General features: G+C 34.4%; 1 protein-coding gene across 1 annotated transcript in view; it reads right to left on the reverse strand.

The window, feature by feature from the left end:
- Positions 1-26,768, reverse strand: part of ERC2 (ELKS/RAB6-interacting/CAST family member 2) — a 371,864-nt gene that overhangs the window by 209,846 nt on the left and 135,250 nt on the right. Inside the window, exon 8 of the mRNA XM_085235975.1 lies at positions 4,993-5,130. Within this exon, the coding sequence (XP_085092101.1) occupies positions 4,993-5,130 (138 nt within the window). The remainder of the gene's footprint in view (positions 1-4,992; positions 5,131-26,768) is intronic.

The following is a 26,768-nucleotide window of genomic DNA, read 5'->3' on the forward strand; positions in this document are numbered from 1 at the left end:
TTAGTATGGGTTTTGTTAAGTCTTGACTATATTCATCAAAATCACATTCTACCAATACATTTGGCAAAACGTTCAGCTTCTCAAAGGGATGTTAATCTATTTGGAATTTCTAATATTTGTCACTTATTTAAAAGCTAACTGTAGACTCCACTGTATTTACAATTCAGCATGTTTGGCAAGTTCAATTTCATTTTTTTTATAGTTCTATATCCTTACTTTAAATGTTTAAAAATAAACTTCCTTTTGTGTTATGTGTAAATAGTAAACTAATTATTATGTGCTATATGTTATTATGTAGCATAAGTTGTTAAGATCAAATATTGAAAGCAAACATGGAGTATAAACAGAATATAGATGCTTGCTAAATGACTAATCTGTTTTTGGACATGAAACTAGATCTAGGTGCAAAATATGTGCTATATTGGTTCCCCTTGTAGAACCAATTCAATTCAAACATTTATGCTCCAAATTAATTTTTTTCCTTCCAGTTATGTAAGATTGGCTATCAGTTGTTATTTGCTTTACCAATATTTGGAATAAAAAGCACATCACACATGTTTTATAATGTATATTATTAGGAGTTTTTAAATAATCAGATTAAGATCTTTACTAAATATTTATGCCTAAGATTGCAAATGTATTTGGAATCTCTTCAATATATCAGAAGAGAATCAGCACTGTATTGACTACATTGGAACAGTTATTATGTGTTCCTGAATTCTTGAGGAAAACCTTTTCAAAACCTGAAATCATGCTGCTGCTTTCTTTTTATATCCCGTACTCCCCTGACAAAAGGAAATCTGTTCCCAAGTCTTAGCTAGTTGAACATATCTGTTTAGAGAATTAGCATTACCGTGAAAATCTTCACATAACACAGCAAAGACTGCTACATTTGAAACTCATAACCCTATTAATTTTACTTAGAAAGAAAAATACAATGATAACATACTACATTCTCCTTAGGAAAAAAAAAAAAAAGTAGCCAAAACTGAAAAATGCTTGGCTCTGCACAATTGTTTCCAAGGCTGTACCAACACCTGGCAGGATTTCATACAGAAATGTGTTCATACACATTGATCGCTCTGAAAATAATGCCTCCTTTTTATTTCCATGGAAACTACAGCAGATGTACTGAGCACAATATCACTGTTTCATAGAGTAAATTCTAAGCTACACAACACTATTTTTTCTTCTAAAACATATTAAGCACGCACTTAGTTCATTTTATTAATAAAATAGTATACATTTTTCTTCATTCAATCACAAAAGACGACTAATTTGCTTGTCAGCTGCATAAAGCTAAATGTCAAAAACATGTGTTAAAAGGCCCTAATATACCATGTTTTATTTGATTAACAACTAGCTTACAGAAATCCCAACAATGTGTTCTTGTTTCAGTCTTATTTGCATTGGCAAGCTTTCCTATGCACTAATCTAGGACCTCACAGGTCTAATCTATTTGCACTTTATCACAGAAGCAGGAACTGAATTGCCACAGCATATAGCTCTATTATCAGTTATACTCAATTGCTTATCTTCTGTATGCTGCTACAGTAGGACCAACTTTATGAATATCAGCTTCATGAAAGCAGCCTCTTGAGCTGCTTTGGACCAGCGCAAGAGCTGAGATATTCTTTCAAAAGTTTCTTGTTAAAACATCAAGGGAGCTGATAGCATTTCTGCATATTCTAAAGTTGAATTTATTTTTTTAAGAGGAGTGAATTTATTTTTTGTTTACTGCAATGCAATCTACATTGTCAAGAATTTTTAGCACCTAGCAGAGTCTCTAAGCTTATGTATAAGGAATTGAAAGAGTACATTTTTCCGGTGAGCTCTAAATGTGCTCAAAAATGCCTAAAGTTGTGTTGGTTCACTTCTGATTCCCGAAAGAGAAAAAGCAATATCAGCAATAGCATCTGAAAAATGAAAGATTACAGTTCACTACAGGAAATTTTCATTATTTTCATATATCTATAATACATCCAAGCTACCAAATCTCATAATGTGAAAAAAAATTGGAGAGGGACACTTGAGAAAATTTACCGTTCATGAAGAATTAGAAGTCCTATTTTCTAGTTCAGAGCTTAACTCTCAGCCTGAGTACTTTCAAAAACAATGAAACGTTTCCTTTTTGAAACTTTAAAAAGAGCTTCATAATTTAATTTAATTATATGATCCTGTTTTAATTTTTTTATTTGCATAAAATAAGGAACTAAAATTAGTATTAGTGAACTCTGGTTAATTAAACTGATATAAATAATTTTCAGTTCCATTTTAAATGATCTTCCCATTGTGCTTTTATTTATCTGTGAACAAACTTAAGATTCTGACAACCAGGGAATTTAACAATGAAAGTCAAAAGCTGAGTGTAACATCAGACAAGACGTAGCTGCAAAATAGGTTTGATGTCATTTCTAGAGTGGGGGAAGGGATTAGCTTATAGAGGATTTAACCTGTAAAAAAATAAGGGGTATACAAAACACTGACAATCATTGTATGTCCTTAGAAATTCTGTATTGTTGAATGAAAACAGCATTCTTGCTTGACAGCATTGCAAATTTAAATTGATAAATTACTTATAACAATTATTTTGTTATTAAGAATCTACAACCAAGTGTTCTTGTTTTGGGCAAAAATCTATTCTGTATTTCTAACTGTATTCACAGTGGAAAAAGTTAATAAATTGATAAAGTCTGCTGATGTTAAAAATTGAGAAGCAGCTGGGATGGACTGAAAAATTGGACACAGTTAAAGATGAGACGAGACATCAATATAAAAATAAACTGCCAAGGTAGTAACTCCAAAAGAAATAAGGAATCTAGACATCACAACTCATTTAGAACTTCCAGAAGAAGCCTACTGGTTTTTCATTAGTGTATAAAAATATGTCCCAGAGACTACACTTAAGATTGAGAAACCTACCCTTGAAAGCATGGCCTCACTGAAGCTTGCAGACTTACAAAGGTAGCATTGCTTAAGTGACTGAAACAGTCATCAAATACCACAACACAATTCAGCTTCATCACATTACTTAAAAGCGATGTCTTGCAAAATAATACTGTTGTCTTCATCACTGACTTTATTTAAGCAAGTGACTAATTTGTACTGAATTCAGCCTTAGAGAATCCATGCAAGTTCTCCTCAATGCCGCTTAGGGAAAAAAAAAAAAAAAAAAAATCTAATCACATTGCTTTTAAAAAGTATCTGCTCATATATATCCATGACATTCCAAATGAAGTAGACATAAATTGAAAAAAAAAAAAAAAAAAAAAAAAGATTTCAGAGGATTAGCACCTAGCATTCAAAGATCATCTAACTTTTCCAAAACAGTAAAACTACCATCATTAAACAGAATTTGAATCTTCATTTCAGAAATCTCAAAATTCCATAACATCAGGATCTGAAGTGTTCATCACATTTAAGTTTTCACATGTGGAAAGAAAATCTATAGCCCAACTTTCCACACTGCTATATTAAAAAAATACTGCATCTTGAATTTAGTGAAATTTTAGTTTCTATATCTGAGATTAATAGAATATTTAGTTTCATATTATATTCAAAACATCTCAAAAATCATAAAAACTTCTATACATATTTCATTAGATTTTAGAATGACACTGGTGTAAAAAAGGCATGAAAACAGTTAACTGCCGCCACTCACTAATTTTCACTTTACTTTAACTCAGTGGTACTTCAACTTTTCTATTTCTAGTAGTAGAAATAGACCAAAGATTCAATTGCATTTTCTCTTTCAACATATATAACTGAGGCAAAATGTGGGATACATGACTCCTTTGGCTTCCAGTGATGCACTTCATGTTCAATTGCCCAGGAGAACTACTATCAAGTTTAATTCTGCTTTCTGTACTGACGTCAGTAGAACAATAGTTAGAGAGGTGCTTCTTAGCATAGAGAAATTCTATGGGCATATCAAGAAATTAATAACTTGGACTAATTTAGAGCAGATGATATCCAAGAAGAAAAGCAAATTAAAAAGCAATTCCTGACATTTACTTATAATATGCTGTGTCCAGATTTCTAATTTCCAAAATCATCCATATGAATCAACCGTAATTACTAGAAATGCCATTTTTCCCCTGTTGTCTACCAAGCAAAGATGATTAAACATACAGATAAATAAAAAAATTAACATCAGCAATTTAGGTGCTAATACCAACATCACAGTGGCATTTTAATGATGGCCATGAATGTCATCATTGTAGTACACACTGCAAAATGGCACATCATGTTTCAATTAGTTGAGCTCACCTGTGCACACTGAAGTGATATTATGAAGATCTGTTAGATGCAAAAAAGTATTTACTTGTATTTTTTGGTTGGGTATTTTTTGCGTAAATTCATTCCTCCTATACAAAGTAAACTGGTAGAAGAAAACCTTGCTGAAACAGGTGGGCCAGCTTCTGTTTAAAAGCATGTAGTTTTTAAAGGGCAGGTGGAGGGGTAGGAAAGTTGGAAATAATTCTCCAGGATTTTTGTTGTTTCTCATTCAGTTTTGTTTCTAATATAAATTCCAGTTTCTCTTATAGCTTAAGCATAGTAAGCCATGGGAGCAGCTGGCACTGTCAATTGCTGTTGGCTCTATAGTTTGGCTCTGTTTACCAAACAAAATAACAGGATAATCAAGATCATAAAGCCATCAAAATACCCCATTCTCTCCCTTCTATCAAAGCCAGGTGTCCATGCCTTTCAGTTTATGCAGTGAAAGAGCACTCCCTTCATCCAGAAAGGGAAAATTGTAATGTGTCCTGGGACAGTACTCTATCCCCATTTAAAAGGTACCTCAGAATTCCATTTCACACCATCAGTCAGGAATCACTCCTTGTCCCTCATGCCAGAACAGAGCCCACCTGCTTTCCTGACAATGCCCATAGGCATCATTACAGGTGCCAGAACAACTTAAAAAGACATTTTCTGGACATGCTTCACCTGCAGGAGCAGCACATAATGTGCTGTTGCATAAGAACACATTACCTTTTCAGATAGAGCTTCTTCTAAGGTGGCTAGTGCTGTGTCTGTGTTACTAGAATCTGTCTGCAATGACTTCACTCTGTCCTTTAAATTAGTTAGTTGTTTGTCTTTGTCCCTAAGTTGCTCCTGTAGATTTTCAATCTGAAAATAAAAACAGATCATAATAATCATAAACTTTGTCTTACCATTCCAGCAGAGAATTGGGCAATAGGAGCAATGGAATGTGTACGTTATACATACAATACACATACTTCAATATACTGTAAATTTATACGTTATATAATATGAACATTTTAAACTTATATTCTCTGATTTGTTGTCCTTTGCTATAAAATAATATTTTCTAATAAATTAAAGAAAACAATATCAGCACAGTCAATCATTTTATTATTTAAATATTTTGTTATTAATCACTTTAGTTTAAGGTACTGCATTATCTCAGTAATTCAAAGTACATGTGGAATGGTCCCTTTAGATGATTCTAGCTGCAATAAGAACAAAGAGAGAGAGGCAAAATTCATTTCCTCAGTCCCAAATCAATGAATAGGAGAGAAGATAACCTACCTACCTAACAACAATTTCTTCTATAGTGCTGTGCTGTAAAATAAACTCATCCAGACAAATGTCAGGGTGTTTATATTTCAAAAATCAAAATGAAACAAAACAAAACAGAAAAGTGCAAAGAATCCACCCTTTATTTCCCTTTTATTTAACACCGTGAAGATTTAAGGTGTATTTTGGACAATAAAACTACTTAAAGCAGATCTAATTCTTTCTATAAAAACCCTGGTTTGCGAGTTGGAAAATTTTTGTACAAACAATTGTCCACAAGGACCAGCTGGATCCTGGAAACAAGCCTGAACAAATGCACTCAGCTTCTGATGGTCATGGCAATCTTATTCTATAGCTGTAAGACACTGATCTTCTGGGCACAAAGTAGATAAGGCAAGCAATTTTATTATTTGTGTACAATTTTATTAATTGTGTGTCAGTAGAATCAACCTCCCTTCTTCCTGTGCTCTTGGTGCTACTCGCTAATACATCACTGATATAAAACCTAAGCTTGCTTGATAACATTTAGCACAAATTGAAACAAATAATTGCTTAGTCCTCTTTTTATAATACATCAAAATATGCCTAAATCTGTAAGGTAAGAGTAAGAACACTCTTTGTGAATGCAGAGCTTTCACTATCTGCAGTGGGAGTCTAACTCACAAAAAGCGTTACAAAAACTGAAATGAAAAATTGTGCCAAAACTTATATGTATTTAGTTATATTCCTGTTCTATAAAATACATAGATGCACAAATGATTTCTGTGAATCACTGTTTCTGAAAGAAAGGTTCTAACAGGAAGAACCTCTGACAGGACAGAACTTGAGCAAGTAAAAAATATGTTTAACAGATAAATGAAAGGTATATGGTTTCAGCAGACATGTTTATCAATCTATTGTCTTAGAATAAACAAATTAAATAATGAATGACCCTCACAAAAGACAAACGGTGCAAATAAGAACTGACTCCACAGAGTTTATGAAACTCCATGGGAGTTTACAAAGCAGAAGAATATTGTAGAAATTAAATACAGCATTCATCACTTTACTAGTTTCCCCCCCTCATCTTTACAATACTTTGTTTTGATTCTTATTTTCAAAGACTTTATGAATTACAGCATATGGAAACCTGGTCACATTCCCATGTCTGCAAATGACCTTGAGAACATAATGAGATCTCTCGACTTTAACTGCTCTACAATATATGATGTATAGAAAAAGTTTAAAATATTCTATTTCTGAAGTTTTTTTTCATATAACATAAGATCCGCAAAAAAATGCATTAGATAAGGAGCACGGTTGTCAAAAGGCATACAAAGTGTTACCACAGAGCATGATGCACATCATCCTATGCAACTGGTTTTGTTTCCTGTCATGGATTTAAATAAATTAGGAAACACTATTTTCTTTCAGAAGACATTGCGCTACAAGACAGCAAAGCAGGAATCCAGCCTACACTGATATCAACACACATGCAATCCCCACACCTTAGCAGTACTGCCTTACTGCTCCCTGATCACACTTTCACAAAAATATATCAAGTGCTATGACTCTCAATAATGAAAATAGATGGAATTGAGTTGCTTTGTACTTCTGTCTGTATGGACAGAAATTTTGATCAAGGCTCTCTCCTTGTCAGCCTTGATTTCTCACTGGTAATCGGTCACAGTACAGAACAAAGCAAGTGACTATGAATATCTATTTAGCTAGCAAGCACTCTAAGCCACTATGCAGAAAAGCAGTAGTTTCTGGATAGTACAACCTGATTGTATAAATTACTGAGAGTTTCATTAAAAAACTGAAATAAACTCATGGCTTTTCACTATCATACAAAGTACAGAGCAGTTTGGATTGTAAATTGTTACTAGAAGTTGGAGAGCACTGTAGTTGCAGAACATTTTTATTAGATATCAAGAACGAACTTCCAGTTTTCCAGACAAATATGGAGTCTAAAATAAGGAAGAAACTAAAAACGGTACCAGATATACATTGTATTTCTTCATATTTTACGTTAGATATGTTTGTTATATAGATTATATATCTATATATAAAGACATTTTAATGAAATCTTTAAATAAATCTTAACCATAATACAGTCTTGATCAGCCAAGCAATCACAGTAGCCTTCCTACTCCTGATGGTAGTGTGCACTCTATGCACATTCTGCATAAAGTTGAGCACTTTTTTTTTTTCCTTATGACAGTGTTTAAATACAGAAACTTTAAACTCTGTAGAAGGGCTGTGAATAAATGACTGTCTTCTATGTTATAAGCAGTGGATAATATTCTTCCATCATCCCAATCAAATGATCTCAATGAATAAGAAAAGGTCATTGCAGCAAAAACAAACTTCCTATATCCTGAAGATGTCAAAGATTAGATATTTTCTTAATGTATGATCATTAGGAAGGATAAAAAATAAAGATGAAACTGAAAAGATGGTTACAATACTTATTCAAATTAAACAAGTAGTGGGACAATATATAAACACTATGAGACAAGTCACTAATTTTTTCTGTTCATTTTATAAAATAATGTTATTCTTTTCATGGCCAATATTATTTCCATTTCAAGCAATTCAGACTTAAACAGAATCTGGATTCTCCATAATAACTGTTAAACTACATTTAAAGATTCTGTTACAAATCTGAAGATGAATTCTTCACACGAGTATTTTCACAGAACTCAAACTTAAGACAATAGAAAAATTGGTCCCCACATGGAAAAAAACATAACAAATAATTAACAAATTATTATGCCTGGAGCACAGCTGTGTGTATTGTATGAAGTTAAAATAAATTTAAATTTAAAAAGAAATAAAAAGATTAAATTAAAATAAAATTTGAAAGTAAATTTAAAGGAGTAGATTTCAATTAGAAAGTGTTTATATCAGCAAGAAAAATGCAAATGTTGCATTTTTTAAATTACCACTATATACATACATGGTCTGGTATGTCAGATTACTACTCCGGGCAAAATTATTCCACTTGTTCGGTAAGCTATAAAACATTAAGGTATATTTAGAAACGGTTTGGTGAAAACTTGGCATAGAATAGTTCTTGTAAACGATCTCTAGTAATATTTTTCTTCATGTGTATGTTTTATACAGATACAGAAATAAGATACACGTGTTAATGAGTTAAGAACTTTTTATTTTATGGCATGTGTATTAGTCACATCTAAAATTACATTAACTGGCATTCAGCAGACTGCACACTGAGTTGCTTTCCTTACTTTCATCCAAGTATTAATGATTCTAACAACTGCCTCGTGACACCCTGTGGAATATCCATGCAATTGCACACTTCAGTTTAACCAAAATAAATTCTCGAGCAAAAAGGAAATAGCACAGGAGAGTGAATATTGATTACATGTTTTCTGAAACAAAGTTAAGATCTGGTCCTTTATTATCATCAGCTTGACCTACCAATTCTAGGCACCCTAAATTAAAGTACTTGTTTCCTACGCACAGTGCTTATCTGAATTCCACAGCATTTACACTATTTCCTTCCTCTTAAAACTAATTTAAAATATGATCCAACCCTTAACCAAGAAAACATGTTCTAAAATTATTCAGCATTTACAAAATTCTTTCCTGAGAGGTAAAGAGAACAGGCAGCAAATTAAAAACATCCCCATTGAATCACAACTGCTTTAAAATAAGTCATTTGATGCACAGTCCATAGATAAAACCAGAGGAAAGGATCCGATTATTCTTCTATTTGTGCTATATAAATCTGAAGAAAATACATTGACAGGAACAGGACCACATTGAAGTACACACAGGGAGAGGAGAATCAGTAACACAGTTTTTGTTTGTTGGGATAGGCATGAGATTGGCAAAGATCTGCTAACGCAGAGAAGAGTTTATGTCTAGTAAATTACAAACAGTTCTCTCAAAAAGGCCTCATTACAGGAAGCAGAGACTTTTTTTTTTTTTTTTTTTTTTTTTTCACATGCTAACATCTTGGAATACCAAATATGATTGAGTTCCTCCCAGGCTTTTTAAACCCAGAAAGAATAACCCCTCAGGTAACCTCTGTTACTCTCTAACAAACATTGGCAGCAGGCATACTTGTAAGAATACAATGCTATTCCTGAATAATAACCTACTTTGAGCATCTGTTACAAGAACTATTACAACTTTATTTATCTTCAAAAATTTATGTTCTTATCTGATAGGAAATGAGTGTAGCTTTGACAACATGTAATTTTTACCTCTGTAAGCTGCCACGTATCTGTACCATGAACTGTATGAAAAGGCACTATTCCACTCTTTCTGTATTTCACAAAGTGTATATATTCCAAGAGCTTACAAGAAACATTATTTCTATTTAGAAAACCAGCACCCTTACAGATAAACATCTTTCTTACGGGGCATCCTGTCAATGAAAAGCAAGTGCTAGTCTTGCCACTTTTTGGTGACAGTCTCAGGAATGGTTCTTAAATACTCAAGGGATTAAGTTAAATCTCACCAACAGACGGATTTTAAAACTGTAAGTCAAGTACTCAAAAAAAAATTTTCATTATCATTTGTGTGTACATGTGTTTGTCCATGCATAATTTCTAAGGAAATAAACATTCTTAGTCTGAATGACTATTTAGAATGAAAAAAAAAACCTGAAAATATTTTTCCCTACCATCCATGTAAAAAATATTACTACGTTAACACTCAACAGACATGAATAGTCCTTAGAAAGCACAACAGACTTTTAGTCATACATTGTTACCCAATCGGGTGCTAGTTATTGTATATCACGTTCAAGTACTTCAAAATCTACGTTAACAAGTTTTAAAGCATCTATCTGAAGTTTCACCCTCGGAGGGTGGAGCTACGGCTCCATAGCTTTTCACTGACATTAGTGATACAATTTAATGACATTTTTCATTTTTAGCATGATTTCAACTAACAAAACAAACTCACTGAGGAGCACCTTGTGCTTACACAGTTTGACATCACAGAACTGACAAAAGAGATATGCTTCAAAGTGTTTCAGTTTCACTACCTTCCTTCCACTGCTTCTTCCTTCTAAGTAGGTAAACACACAGTAAATAGATGAGTGTTGTAACTAAATTTTTTGAAAGTCAGAAAAAGTCTGAATATTCAAATGAACGTGACATTGAGAATTTATCATACAAAATCTTTAATACATTATTAAAAAACTTGCAGCTTAGAACTTATTTACTAAAGCACGAGATTTGCACTAATCTTTGGCTTTACCAAGGCAATTGGAAAAAGGCATGTTTATTTTATCATTACATGCTAAAATACTCTTGGATTTCATAAGCAGCTTCAATAGCTATCAAAATACCTGGTTATTTCTCAGTAGAATAAAGCTTTATATCTATAGCTGCTTGGAGTACAATATCTTCTCAATTTACAATATTTGCAGAGTGCCTGGATATGAGGAAGAATGGATATGATGGTGCCCAAGGAGATAACATCTCCAAATCAATCGGTTTATAAGATTTCCATGAGAGAAAACTTTTTTTTAATGAGAGATGATTACTCAGTTTGAATAGGTTTTTTTGTTACTCCCTTCAGGACTGCAGCTCAAAGTAGCAAAGTACAGCTGCACCATGAGAAGTTTCTGAAACAAATGCTTCTTCAGATAACAGCCCTCACAGTAACTTGACGACAAGAGCAATAGAGAAGTGGAATGAGCTGATTATTACCCTGGTGCTACCTCCCCAGCTCACACAATCCAGAAAACAATCCTTCAGAATTTTGCTTTACTTCACAAACTTAAACTGAAAAGATGTGAAACTAGAAAAAAATGTAAATAAAATACTTCTTCCTGAGATACAATTGCATTGTTTCCATCCAAAGTGTTGGCATTTCTACACATTTTCTGCTTCTTCCAGCTCATCAAGGCTTTGCCATTAGGATTACAAAGCCAGTCAGATTAATAATGTGATTCATTACTTTTTTTATGGTTATTCATTATTCTTATGACATAAAAGAATGTTTAAATCCACTTTTATGTTACTAAGAATCACTGAGCCCATTGTACCTAAAATACAGAAACACCTTCCTTTTTGTCTTGTCTAAAGCTGTCAATTTTCTCACGTCACATTGTCTCAAAGAAAGCTGAAAGTGCTTTGGGTGAAGTAAAGCTAATTTTTACAGTGTTTAAGCAAAATAAGGCTTCAAATTCTGATTGGTGTCTTTCTAGAAATCCCATGAATAAAACCAAAGATTTATGACATGAAACTTTTCCATGTGAAATAAATTTACCTTTTTTCCTCCAAATCTTGTTAGATAATGTTTTTGCATTATTTATTGCACTAGTGTATATAGTGCCTTTTAAAAACAATTCTGTATAAAATAGCTCCAATACAATAGCACAAACCAATAACTTACATAAGACACACCTTTTTTTCTACATTCCCAAAACACTAAACTTATACAGATCTGACGCTGTCAGCCAAGAATTTATGGGGAAATTATATCCTTTGGGTTTGCATTGTCCCCTGCAATCTACACTGAATGCTAAGTCAGCCAAGTGTACCATGTCATAGAGAACAAATGTCAAGTCTAGGGATGACATACTTAATATTACCGATTTGGTTAGGCAAGGCTCTATGTAAAGTCTGTTTGGAAAGACTGCATGAATATTTGATCTCTACCTTGCTCAGTCGCCAGAATAATCCCTATAGCAATGCAGTGTGCATGGTTAACTCCTTACGAAGTTGATTAAGAAAAAAAAGTTGAAAGCAATGAGTTAACTACCTTCTTTTGTGAATACAAATCACGTACAATGTGCTCAAGTAGAAGGCCAGTATTACATCCATGGTCTTCTGTACTTAGAATTAACACTTCAGTAATCCCAGGTCAAACGTTTCCTGAGTTTTTTCTTTTATGTAATTTCATCTGTTCAATTCATTCTCATACATATGAATACAAAAAATACATATTCTGTAATCAGAAACATCAGTCTATTTCATATAGACTTGAATTTAGAAACTGACAGCATCCTATTGCATCAAGAAACAGAAGCAAAAGTGGTAGAGCACAATTCATATTTGGAGGAGGCTCAAAAAAGGAAAAATAATTCCTTCCTCCAAAGAAAAGTGTTTTTATTATTATTAAGCACAATCACTGCAGGAAATATTTCATCCATCTTTACTTAATGTAATAGATTTCTTCCATAACATATTATTCAAATGTACTGCTACAAGAAGGATTCAGAGAAAAGAACAAGACTTAAGAGAGAAGGGGGAGATTTCCATATAGAGAGAGAATAAAATTCCCATAGGGCTCCTTAAGAAAGGGATCTGCCCTCAAGTCAGCTGATACTTTAACAGGCTATAAAAACTGGTCAGTGGGCAAACTGAGCCAAGAGAGCAGAAGCTGTCACACAGAAAGGAGCTCCTGGAATGAAAGCTTGGCTTCTGTTGCCAGACTCCAGCTGAGAAAGAGCTGGAACTTAATGCTAAAATTAACCTTCCCCAGGAAGCTGGCCAAAAGAAGCCTGGGCTGATAATATCCACTTATGTATCTGGAAATGCTCAGCCTCTGTCTCCTTCTCTTTAGGGACCAATAAATTCTCAGAACAAAACAGTCTGACTCTTGGACTCTTCTAAGCAGGACTGTCAGATATCCACTGAAAAGTTTTTGCTCTCATTATATCTATTTATTGTGATATAGCTCAAAATGTAAAAGGTATTTTCCAGACAGTAAAGAAGATAATACAAAGTGAAATAAGACATAATTTCAGTTACAACACAGAAAGAGGTGGACATTGATTCTTAACAAGACTTCTTATAATAACCACCTATATATTTTCATGGACAGATTTTCAAATCAGGCTGGAAACGAATTCCTACATCTCAGTGTTTTACATGCTGCAAGGCATGATCACAGAACTGATCACAGAACTTTTCTTGAAGGTTAGCCCAACTGTACGTTCAGAGTACCTGAAAACGGAACCTGCATTACTTTTGAAACCTAAAAAATAGTAATGCTACATGTCAGGTATTTGGAGATGTCTGAGGATTTGTCACACATGGTCAGTTCTGCATTATTTGGTATAGATTAAAAAAGATATGTTTGCTTATGCAAGAATTTTTCAAAACGATTTTGAATGACAAATTGTTACATCATATATGCAACAGTTAGAAAAACTGTTACATTATATATTCAACAGTTAATGTATGTAATATGCTGTAGTCATAGAAATTAGCTTGAATATATTTTAAGATAAACTCGGAGAAAAATGCTGCTTTGACAAACTCACATTTTTAAGATGAGATAAATCATTTAAGATGAGAAAAATCAGAAGTATATCACTGATCATCCTGCCATTCCTATAACGTCTGCATCAGTTAGGAAAACTTGGGAGACTTTGCCCAGATTAAAAAATTACAAGTCTAATAAAGTTAACGGACTGCTGGAAAAGGAAGGCAGCAAAGAAATTGCACAGACGAGTGTTGGGCAACAGGGAATACTGAAAAGGAAAGCTGCAAAGAAAATAGAGTAAGAATAACCACCTCAAGAACTTCAGAAAGAAAGCAAAAGCAAGTTAGACAGTGGAATGAGAAGTATTCAAGTGCAATGAGTGAAAACAGAGAAACCAAGCTGCTGAATAACATGAATGGGAAATAAAACAAAAAAATAGAAACAAAACGTATTATTTTAACACACACAAATGTATAAATGGAAATATATTGAGAAACAACAATAATAAACTTCAAAATAGGAGGCAAATCTGTTCTGAAGGCAGGTCTAGGTTTCAGTTTCCCAAATATCGTAAGAACAGAGCTAGATAAAAAGCCTTCTACCTCATTTTAAATGAAATTAGTTCCCTTTAACTTGTTAACAAAGTAGCTTTAATTATTGAAGAGCAGTGTAGCACTGAATGGAAAAAAGTATTAAAACAGAAAAAAAACATTCTCAATCAGTAAAATACTAAAAAAAGTTTAGAAAAATTAACAGAAGAAATGATTTATTTTAACTTATCCTGAGCTATGATTTTAAAAAGGTAAAGAAATTAGTAAATTTAGTTTTTTATTAGAGAAAAGAGTCCAATTTATTTTTCCTCATTTTCAATTATATACTTTTTTTTTTCTATTTGAAATACTGAAAAATATTTTCTAAGTACTGAAAAGGGATATTTCTAGAATAAAATTCTGCCTACTCACTCTAAGCAAACCCTCTTTAGAGGGCTGATCCCTGATGTACAGGGATGGGATCAGGAAAGCCAGGGCACAGGTGGAATTGAACTTGGTGAGGGATGTGAAAAATAAAAAGAATGTATTTCTTTAAATACATTCGGCAGAAAAGACAGGCAAAGGAGAGTGTATCCCCTCTGATAAAGTAAAAGGAAGAGCTGGCTTCCTCAGACATGGAGAAGGCTGAGGTCTTAACAAATTCCTTGCCTCAGTCTTCGTGGCCAGTCAGGCTTCTCATGACTCTCATATCCCTGAACTTCTCAGTGGGCATTAGAGGAGCAAAAGCTATCCCAGTGTAAGAATAGAGCAAGTCCAAGACCACCAAGTTGAAATCCATGCAAGTCTATAGAGCTCGATGACATGCATCCCAGGGCTCTGAAGGAACTGGCTGTTGTAGTTGCCAAGTCCTCCATCATATTTAAAACATTGTAGTTGTCAGGTGAAGTCCATGGTGACTGGAAAAAGGGAAACATTGCTCCCATATTCAAGAAAGTGAGAAAAGAAGACCCAGGGAACTACAGGCTGGTGAGCCTTACCTCTGTGCCTGGGAAGGTCATGGAGCAGATTCTCCGGGAAAAAATGTTAAGGCAAATGCAAGATGAGAAGGTGATCCAAGACAGCCAACATGGCTTAATCAAGGGCAGATCATACCTGGCCCATCTGTCAGCCTTCAATGATGGAGTGACAGTATCGATGGACAAAAGAAAGGTAACTGATGTCATCTACCTGGACTTGTGCAAGTGCTTTGACATGGTCCCACATCACATTCTTATCTCTAAATTTTAGACATATGGATTAGATCAACTATTTGGTGGATAAAGAATTGGTTGGATGGTTGTAGCTTGTTGTCAATAGCTCTATGTCCAATTGGAGACCAGCCACAAGGGGTCTGTCCTGGGACTCGTACTCTTCAACATCTTTATCAATTACACAGACAGTGGGATTGAGTGTACCCTCAGCAAGTTTGCTGTCGACACAAGGCTGAGTGGTGCAATCAACATAGTAGAAAGGAAGGACATCATCCAGAAGGACATTGGCAGGCTCAAGAAGTGGGCACACAGGAATCTAAGGAGGTTTAACAAGTCCAAGTGCAAGACCGATGTAATCTCAGACATAAGAACAGACTGGGAGAGCAGCTGTGTGGAGAAGGACTTAAGGGTTCTGGTGGATGAGAAGCCTGACATGAACCCACAATGTGCTCTTGCAGTCCAGAAGGCCAACAGTGTCCTGGGCTGTATCAACAGAGGGGCAACCAGCAGAATGAGGGAGGTGACTGTCCCCCTCCACTCTGCCCTTGTAAGGCAGAGTGATATACCTGGTATACTGAGTCCAAGCCTGCGGTCCTCAGTACAGGATAAATGTGAACCTGTTGGAGCAGGTCCAAAGAAGGGCTGTGAACTTGCTCAGAGGGCTAGAGCACATCTCCTCCTGTGAAGACAGGCTTAGGGAGCTGGGCTTCTTTAGCTTGGAGAAGACAAGGGTCTGGGGAGACCTCATTGTAGCCTTCCAGTACTTGAAGGACACTTACAAGCAGGAGGGAAACTGACTTTTTCCACTGTTTTATTGTGGCAAGACAAGGAGGAATGGCTTAAAACTAAAAGAGGATAGATTTAGATTAGATGCGAGGAGGAAATTTTTTACACAGAAGATGCTAAGGCACTGGAATAGGATGCCCAAAGAAGCTGTGGTTTCCCATCTCTGGAGACATTCAAGGTCAGGTTGGACAGGATTCTGGACAGCCTGATCTAGAGGCTGGCAACCTTACCTATAGCAGGGGGTGGACCTAGATGATCAGGTCCCTTGTGACTTAAGCTATTCTATGATTCTGTGATTTGTTTCAATGCAGTTGCCTATCTATCCTTTTTCATACTTTTTCAATCAACATAATTGCTGGGAAAATTTTATATCACCTGAAGATTTATTCACTTTTAAATTTTGTTCTCTTATGTTCATTCCTTCCATATTCACTCTGGTACTGCAGTTTGTAATAAAATACCCTTAACCTAGAGAGTCACTGCTCTGCTATCATGTACATCTAGGTAGAGAATACAGTTAAAAAATTAACACCAAATTTAAACAATATCATAATCAAATGATGTTCCATTTTTTATTTATACTTTTTATGTATATATGTGTTGAAATACTTTTAGAATTACTGGTTTTGTGTTTTGTTTCTGACTAACATTACTATACATTTCTATTGATGGTTTATGGTTACCATTTAAATCATCAGCTTGAGTGAAAGAAAATGTTTCCTCTCCTGGTAAGTTTAAAATTATATTTCACATGCCCTGTAAGGTTTGTATTCAAAACTCAACACATCTCTCAAATAAGTAACTCCTGTAGTTCTGATTCCAAAGGAAAACTGTGAAAGATACAGGCATTTAGACAAAGCAAAACAAATGTACATTCGAACAACACACTGTATTATGAACCAGTATCACTCAGATCAAATACTGAGATCAAACACAATTGTGAATATAACAAATGTCTAACATTTGCCACAGCATACCACAATTAATTTTGTTACAAGTGTCTGGCCGTAAATTACATTTTCATGGTGATTATATATCTCATTATATTAATATTTTCATTACATAAAACTGTTTGATGATATGAAGCATATTTTGTATCATTACTTTAAACATGAAGTTAAGTAATCTGACTGAGCTAATCTTCCAAAACACTGAGAAAATTCAGAGTTTCAGATAAGTGTACTGCTCTTAATTCTAAGTGAGAAATTCAGAATCATTTGGAAAGAATTTATGAATCACAGACACTTCACACTTGAAGGAAAATGTGCAAGTACAGCGTTTTAAACCTGTTATCATTTTAATCCTTAATTACATAACTTTCCCTACAGCTTTAGAAATTATTTCAGAGCTTTTCAATATTGTCTTATTAACCTGATTTTCTGTAAAAATATTCTCAAAAAATAATATAGCACCTCAAAAATGATAGAGGAGAAGTCTTAAACTTCGGACATCTTTACTCTGAGAGTAAGGAATAAGGGGATGAACAAATCGAAAATAGAGAAGAAACAGAAATGAAGAATAATCAAAACCAAGCAAATAAAAAGATAACAGCAAAAAAAATTTACATCGAAAACAAAAATAACTAAAGGTCTGCCCCCTAGCTGCTGTAAATAATGGCTATAAATCTTCAATACAGCTGTGCTGATTTGTACTTGAAGAGCATTCCTGCCCTCAGAAATTGCACTCAAAAGCTTGTAACAGAGAATCCAATTTCACACTGGAAGTATTTTATATAACTTTCTTTAAGTGCCAGAGGTAAAATGTAGCCCGCCCCCCCAAAAAAAAAAGAATACTATTGCTGCATAGCTTAAGCAGTGAGTCCAGAGTTAAGGAGAAATAACAAAACCCTTTCAACTGGAAAGTTACTTTATACTTCAACAGGTTAGAGTGGGCATGTATACATAAGGCACAATGCACAATGACTTTACATGAAAGAAAAGTTTTACAAAAGGATAACACTACTCCCTGTCCCCTTCTTCTCAAGAGACAGCTTTTCTTAAGCATTTTAAATTAGCGTAAGGAATGTAGGTTTACATCAAGAGTTGAAGTGCTCAAAATGTTGTTCATCAGGGAAATAAGATTCTTGTTACTAGGAGATGTAATTTAATATTTGCAATTACACAGACAGAAGACAATGCACATATTGAGTTTCACCATTAGTTACTGCAGGCCAGACAGACTTTCTATGTATAAACTATCAAAGCACCACTAAACTTAAACTGAAATGTTAAACGCAGCAACTTAAATGTCTTTAATCAACATATGTTGAACAGTTTAGATTTTCTATAGCAGCAGCTATGCTTTAATATAATTAAATGTCTAAATAGGAAGTAGAAATAATCTGAAGTAGTTCTGTGTTTAAGATAGCTTCTTCTGGTATGAAAAGTTTCCCTTTTCTTCTGTTTTAAATTTTTCTACTGAATTTCCTTTTACATACATCTCGTACAAAATGACAGGCTTGCGTGTGTAACACAACTTGATTCTATTATCAACACTCTTTAAAAAAATAGGAAAATGAGTATATAGTAAATCTATGACACAAAAATGGTATTTCCCAATTCAATTTTTCATTAGGTTATTGATGCCTGGGATGTATTAATCTATATACCCATGCTTACTTATTTGGCTTTCTTAATTTTTCACTTAATGGAAAAGCCTTGATGAAAATATTCGTGAAGGATCCTCATCATCCTTTTGGCAATCACAGAATTCATCTTAATATCCTAAATATCCATTTGTAGGTGATCTGCTATGGCAAAGTCAGTGACGAATCTTATGCTATACTAAAACTTCTTCACTTTTTAAGCCACACTTTATCTCAAAGATTTACATATGAAGGTGAGGAGTTTCAGCAACTGTCAGATGCACTCCCACAGCACTAAGCCCTCGTAGCTCCATGTTCCCTTCCCACATAAAATGTGCACTCTTTCCGTAAGCAAGTTTGCAAGATACTAAATAAAACCTTCAGATAAGCAGTACGTTAGAAGCTTCTCACTAATGACCAGTTTAAAGTCCTATACTTAATGGCTATATCTCAGTGTATATTAACTGGCTGACAAAAATTAATTTCTGTAATAATTCCAAAGCTTGTAAAAATACAAAGATACATTCATCTTTCTCCTGAAGAACACGTGCATAACTTTCACTACAGAATTCTTCTAAAAAAACATGAGCAATCCACACTGCTTACCAATGACACTACAGCAGTCTGACAACACTTCCATTTTCATTTCCATTCACAGAATGGCAGATAGTAGTAATGATCCAGACTTCTTAAAGGATTGGGTGATGTCTAAAAAAAAAAACACCTGACACAGAGAAGAATGTATTCCAGAGCTAAGCATATAAAAAATTCGTTTTTGACTGCTCCACTGAAAGAATTTTCAATGTAATACAGCAAGTTAATCCCATGGTCTATGAGTGGTGTTGCAAGTCATACGTTCCAAGACAGAGGTTGAGCTATATTAATTTACATAAAGTGATAGCATACAAAAATTACTAATGAAATGAGCTAACAGTGAAAACTGCATTACACTTATGATTTCTTTCATGACATTTTGTTTTGTGAATCTGACACTATTTAGAAGACTCACTTCCAGGGATAATTCACAGCGATGATCTCTTCAGCAACTAAATTAGCAAGCTCCTGTTTTCTATTACCTTCCTATGTAGTCTAGATTTCATACTTTGAAGTTCTTCACATTTGTACAACTGCTTACTGTCACATCCACCTCATGACATGCAAAAAAGTCCCAAGTTCTCAAAAGTCATGGATTTTTTTAAATAAACGTTCAAATCAAGCTATTTATGACTCCCTTGACAGCCGCAAGAAAAATCCAGACTTAACTGTAGATTAAGATTTTGGAATAGGTCACAGCATGTATTTCACTTGAATTTAAAATCTAATTTTACATATTCTCAATCCTGTTTATCAGCAAGCAGCTGCTTTAAAGACAAATAGATTAGAAATTTCTGCGGCAGCTTCTCATGCTCACTCAGAGCAGCAACAGGCACTACAGAAAGCACAATACAGAAGTTCCTTTGGTGTACAGTCATTTTAGCATGGGGTTAAACCCAGAGCAACAAAGGCCTCTGAGCCCATCTGGGGACATGAAGGGAGATTTCTGCTGTCAAGTCAAGGCATATCTTACACAGTAAATATAGCAAGCCTGATTTTTCTCTCAGATAAATAGGGGTTTACACTGGCATAATTACCTTTAGCAGATTTACTGCTGGTTTACTCCTAAGTAAATGGCAAATAGGCCAATATTTCTTTCACATATAAAAGACTAAACAATTTTATGCCATTCTTTCTTTTCACTTTCCAAGAACTGCTTTACTCCATTCTCTTTCTTTCACTTTGATCTTAGCACTGTGCCTAGTTGGGCATTAAAAATTAAAGTCAGGTGTGCTAGAAGGAAGTGAATTAGATTCAGATTCCATTCTGAAGTTGCACTTATTCTACTCATATTCAAACATATGATTGCTGATTCTACCATCAAGAAATATATACTACTTGGCAACAAGAAAATTATCAAAGCAATCTGACGAAATTGGCGCTACAAGCTTTGGCTACATCTGGTAACAATAATATAAAGGGAGAAGTATGAAGATAACAATTCTCATTTATCGTTGCCATTAAACTTATCTTCATGCATACTCAAATCTTTGAACTTCATGCTTTAATACAGCCAGTAAGAGCTTCACTCAAAGCTGAGGGGTGATGCCTTTCCAAAAGTGATAAAATATCCAATTTAGTAAGGAGACTCTAGCCACGAAGATAGTTCATTCCGACAGTGATGAACCACTGCTGAAAAAGCATGACTGACATCAAGGTGCTCTAACAATGCAGAAATTAAGGAACTTATTTGTAACAAAAGAACAAAAGCTTTATATACTAGAAAATTGGAAAAAAAATCATTTCTACATAAGCTTATTTTTTATATAAAGAAATGTCTCTTTTTATTTCCAAATATAACAAATGTGGCTATATATAAGGTCAAATTGCAAATCAATTATAACTGCTTATTCTATCAATAAGGTAAGCAAAAGGAACAGAATTTACTTCCTTATTTCAAATGTTTAGAATGCTTTACCGCATTAGTAAGTTATTCTGTCATGACACTGCTGAATATTTCATGTATCAGACTGACAAAACCAATCCAATCAGGCTCAAATTCATACATAAAATGCATCAGATTTTCAAAAATTTCAGATCACTCAAAATTTTGAACTCTCCTTTCATGGTTTTTACAGTAAACCATTAGCAAGCTGATGAACTTATTTTCTTAAGAAGCATTTCCTGTAAGTGTATGAACTGTAATTTTCAAGAAAATTTTAGCTTTAAATATGTTAAAAACTAGTTAGTTCTGTTATTGAAAATTTGGTAGCAACATGCTCTAAAGTGTAAAATAACCATGATAGAGTCATACTGATCATTTACTTAGATTCAATAGTTTGCAACATATATGCACTTTTACTAAAAGTTGAACTGTCCAATATTTACTTTTAATGACAAATCTCAGTATGAATGTTGCATTAGTTTAAATGAATATAATATGCACATTTTTTGCTCAGTTTTGTAAACATCCTCACTTTATCTAAGAAGAAATTACAGCCTTAAAACATTTCTAGCACTAAAAAAATCTGTCCAAACTACTAGCATCACCAACTGCTTCCTTTCTGCACATAGCTGTAAGAAATACACATAGTAGCCTCAATAGGATGCACAGTTCCCATCTTCATAAAAGACTGCACTGAAGGTGACAGTGTAAGTATTCCAAAAGGAAATGATACAAATTAAAAACATTTCTACTAATACTGATATAATCACAGTTTTGTGTGTAAAAAAATTGTGATATATGCATTAAAAAAAAAACAGTTGCTTTACTTAAAGCATTACTTGGAAACATACATCCAGTTTGTTACCTTATATATTCTGAAGCTAGACCTATGCATTTAACATGCATGTGTTTGGACCAAAGAATAGGTCTAAAACGGTAATCAAATCCAGCAGGTGTATGGTTTGGACTATGGCAGTACTTCCTCTGCTCAGCTTAAAAAAATGGCAGCCACAACCAAATCATATAATGTCAGAGAAGAGGAGAACACATCCAACCTCCTCCCTTCCTATTGCAAAAGTACTCAACGCAGTTTGGTTTGAAAGAACCTGTAGATAAGACATCCAGGCTTTTTAGGCTTGGGCAAAACTTTGTTTCATAGTCTACTTTTTGAAGGATTTGGTTTTGTGTCACTTGAAAGAGTCATCAAGGATTCTCAAAGATAAACAGCTTGAAGGTATAAAAACCTGAACTTATCATAGAATCATTGAGTATACTGAGTTGGAAGGCATCCACAAGGATCGAAGTCCAACTCCTGGCTCCATACAGGACTGCCCAAAATCCAAATCCTATGTCTGAGAGCAGTATCCAAACACTCTCCTGAACTCTAATCGCTCAGAGCCATGCCCACTGTCCTCAGCAGCCTGTGCCATGCCCACCAATCTCTGGGGTAGAACCTTTCCCTAACCTCCTGATAAAGATCCCAATTCTCCCCTGACAGATCCATGCTGTTCCCTCAGGTCCTATCACTGTCCCCAGAGTTGCTCCTCCAGTTGTAAGGAGCTGCAGGGCCATTAGGTCTCCCTCATCCTGCTCTGCTCAGGGCTTAACAAACCCAGGGACATCATCCTACCATGCTGAGATTGCTAGGAAATAGGCTGTCACTCTGGCTGGAGTTGCAGTCCAAAAGCAGTAAACCACATGAACACACTGTTAGGATGGTCTACATTAACTCAAAAATGTTCGGTGGCTTGTTGCACAGTTTACCTTTTCACCACATCAGAGAAGCAAAGGAACCAGGTTACAAGGAGGGGAAGGAACTGACCCAAATTAGCTACCTCATCAAAATAAAAAGCAGCACTAAAACTTCTTTATTGACTCTCTAAAGAACAGAATTGAAATCAGTCAGGTAAAAGCACTGCAGACCAGGAAGCCCGCAGCAAGATGTGTTCCCTGAACACAGGGTTAGCAGCTGAGAATTTCAGAAAAAGTCAGGACTGGCTGGGAATACATCTCACTAGGGAAAAAGCACAGTGGTTGTTGGTAAATCTATCTTTGCATGTTTGAAAAATGAGGGCTTTTAAAAAGGAAGATGAGAATGTATTTACGAGTGTTTCTTTAACTGTATTTTTCCAGTCTCCTACTTACTTTTACAAATCTAGACACTCAAAACCAGGACATCTTTCTTAACAAGTACTGCAAATGAAGATAAAAAAACCGATCAATGTTTAAATCTTATACATAATGCTTATTTCTTGCATTTTAGGAAATAAACACTTCCATTTAGCTTCCATAGCAATTTATGAGATTGCATGTGTCCCGAGGATCTCAGCACTTTTTTACTCACACAGACACACAGAATATGTTGAAAACAATGAAGATATCAATCTTTAGGAGCAAGTGCCAATCACTTTGCTAGGCTAGGTAATTTTAATAATAAATTAAATATTCTCAAAGGACTTGTTCAGAAACTGGAATTATTTTTAATGCTTCATATAATAACCATTTTAAATTGCCATAAAATGTTGCATGCAAGAACTGCTCAGAGTCAGGACAGTCAGGGGAAACTTAAGCAGTTTCGTATTAATTAGACACGGGTCCTTTCCACAGCAAATTCATCACAGCGTTTGCCCTGTACCAATTTGAAAGAGACAAAGTAATCATAGCATTTAAGATGCTATAATTTCTTTTTTTCTTTTTTTTAAGATTTAATATTTATTGCTTTTTATTATTATTATTTTCATTTTGATATAACATTAATTGTCTTCCAAATATCTAATGTTTTAGGTGAAAAATGCCAGGCAAATTTTTCTAGAAATAATCTAAATATTAGGTCATTTTTAAAAATTATCATAAAAATCTTTGGAGAAAAATACTCTATTAGTTTATAAATGAGTGTCAAACACATTTTTCCTTTCTGAATGCAGTTGTCCTGTCAGAGCTCTATGAGAAGAGTCATTAGTAGCTAAGTAGCTTCTTCATCTCAGTCATTTAGTTTGCAATCTCATTAGCTTTAAGGATCTTTGGCATTTCTGTTGTAAATATTGTCCAACAAGCAGTTGTGAAAAAAATGGATTATTTCATGGTTTGAGGGAGAAGCAAGGAGCTGGTAGCCCTTTTTTGGAAGGGAGGTTAAAAATCAGAAACTAACAGAAAAACCCTGATTTCACTGAAAGTAGGATTCATCCTCAGCAGACAGCCCAGCATCCAAATACACAAGAAAACAACAGAATCTCAGTCCTGTGTAATTTTTTTTCTCAGTTTTTTGTTTGATTGGGTTTTTTGTTTTTGTTACATTCTCTAACCACTTTTAATTCCACAGTAGGCTTCTGTTGCATTTTTGGCAGGCAATTTCACAGAAAAAAAAAATATATATTTCTTAAGTAACTTTGATTCTTCCTTATCCTTTTTAGATAAATAGGTATTAATTTCAAATTCCCAGGTAATAGTTTCAAATTCCCAGCATGTGAGTTGGCTGCTTTCTCAGCACGAATAAATTTCGGATCTTACTTAAAGATAGCTTTGTTAATTAGTATTGACATTTCAGAGCCCAATGGCAGCTTCCTTCCTCATCAATAGTACTGGTGTTAGACACCGTATGAAACCCTTATGTAAGTATCTCATTGATTTCAGTCCTACTTTGCAAATGCCATACTGCTTTTAAGAGCATTTCTTTGTGTTACATGTAATCTGAGCCTTTAACTGTTCAGTGTAATTCATACAAGTGTATAAAGAATCCTCTCCAAACTCGATAAGCATAGTTTGATTTGGAATACCACCCATTATTTATGCTTAATTATTCGTCTCTAAAACGTTAAATACCAGTGATCTACACATACACATTTACTACTTCTCAAAAAATGACTTATTGATCTCTTATTACTCTATTTCACCATGTTTTAGATCTATCATACAAAATACAAACAGCACCTTTTTGTTTATATAACTATGGTTTATATGTATGAGTGAATGTACGCTTCATAAGTAAATACAGTCGGCAAAACAATTCTGATATTCCAAATTCACCATGTTTACAAAACTGACATTAGGTAAAACAGTTTTTAGATTTTAGTAATGTCATGAAACTTCAAGGAATTCAGTTATTTTCTCATGGAGAGACAGCGATTACTTTCAAATAGCTCACTAGTCAAAGGGGTTCAATCCAGCTGTTCTCCTTTTGAAGTGAAGATTTGAACTAAAGCAGCAGTTTCAAGCAGGTCATCAAGGAAAAAAAAAAACCAACTTGCCAGGCTTCTAGCTTTAGTAGTAAATAGTAAATTCATTGGAAAAGATGGTAGAGACTGGAAACTTTTTAAAGATCATGGATTTCAAGGTCCAAGGACTCACTTTAACTTGTTATGACTATGAATTTAGTCTGGATGAACATTAAGGTTCATCCTTACTGAGTGAACTTATATTAGCTCAGATTTTATTAGTGAACTTTTACACTTCTAAGTTTTGTACTGGTTACAAAAACAAAACAAAACAAAAAAAGAAATAAAAATATTTTTTTTAAAAAAGGGAAAAGAATAACTGCTTCTGATCTTTATGGTGTTCTCAGTGTCTCAGTGTACAGGTCAGGTGCATCCAAAGATACACTGCTTCGGTTTGAGGTCACTTTGTATTTATCCATCTATCTTCAGTTTGTAGCATACCCAACTTTTAAGGATTCAAGGCTAAGTGATAGCATAGAATCACCAGAGATCCATTTTCATTGGAACATATCAATGACAACCTGGGATTAACTGATTAAACTATGAAAAAAATTAAAAGCTGCTTCAATAAGCAATGTGCTTTTTATGTGCTGAGAGCAAATGTAAGAAACCTGAACCACCCTGCCTGCAGAAGTTTCAGTTTCTGTTGTGTTCACTGCTAGAATTCCCATGCCAAGTGATAACACCAAAGCAAATTTCTAAACACAAGATTAAAGTTCATTTGATTTTGCTACTATATTCCTAACCTAACATGATGCAAATTTACCATCCTTTAGAGGACAGCTAAGAGTAATACATACAAAGCAACACATACAGCACAGTTTAACACAAACTGGACAATATCACATAGTGTGCTCAGTCCAGCCATTCCAAGTACAGATTCCAATTATTACATTAGAGCTAAGACTTTATGACATTTCCTACAAATGCTAATTAGCTGGTAGGTTAGGGCCCTCAGTCACGTAGCACTTCATCAATCACAGAGCTTAAACTATTAAAGATGGAAACCAACATTTTACATGAAAAGTTGTGTTGCAAGTCAAAGTAGAATATATTAGCTCCTTTACGTGGCTTCCTTTTACAACAATTCCCACAAAAGAATTTCCACAAGCTGTTGTCCTAATATGATCCAGCTCTACATTCTCCATTCTGTTCTTGTCTTAACAGCTACTGTTCTCAACACAGACTCAAAAACTTCAGCGTGTGTGTTTGTGCACATACGTGTGCGTATACAAATATCTACAA

The sequence above is a fragment of the Meleagris gallopavo genome, chromosome 14, assembly GCF_905368555.1.
Source record: "Meleagris gallopavo chromosome 14, MGAL_WU_HG_1.1, whole genome shotgun sequence".
NCBI lineage: Eukaryota > Metazoa > Chordata > Aves > Galliformes > Phasianidae > Meleagris > Meleagris gallopavo.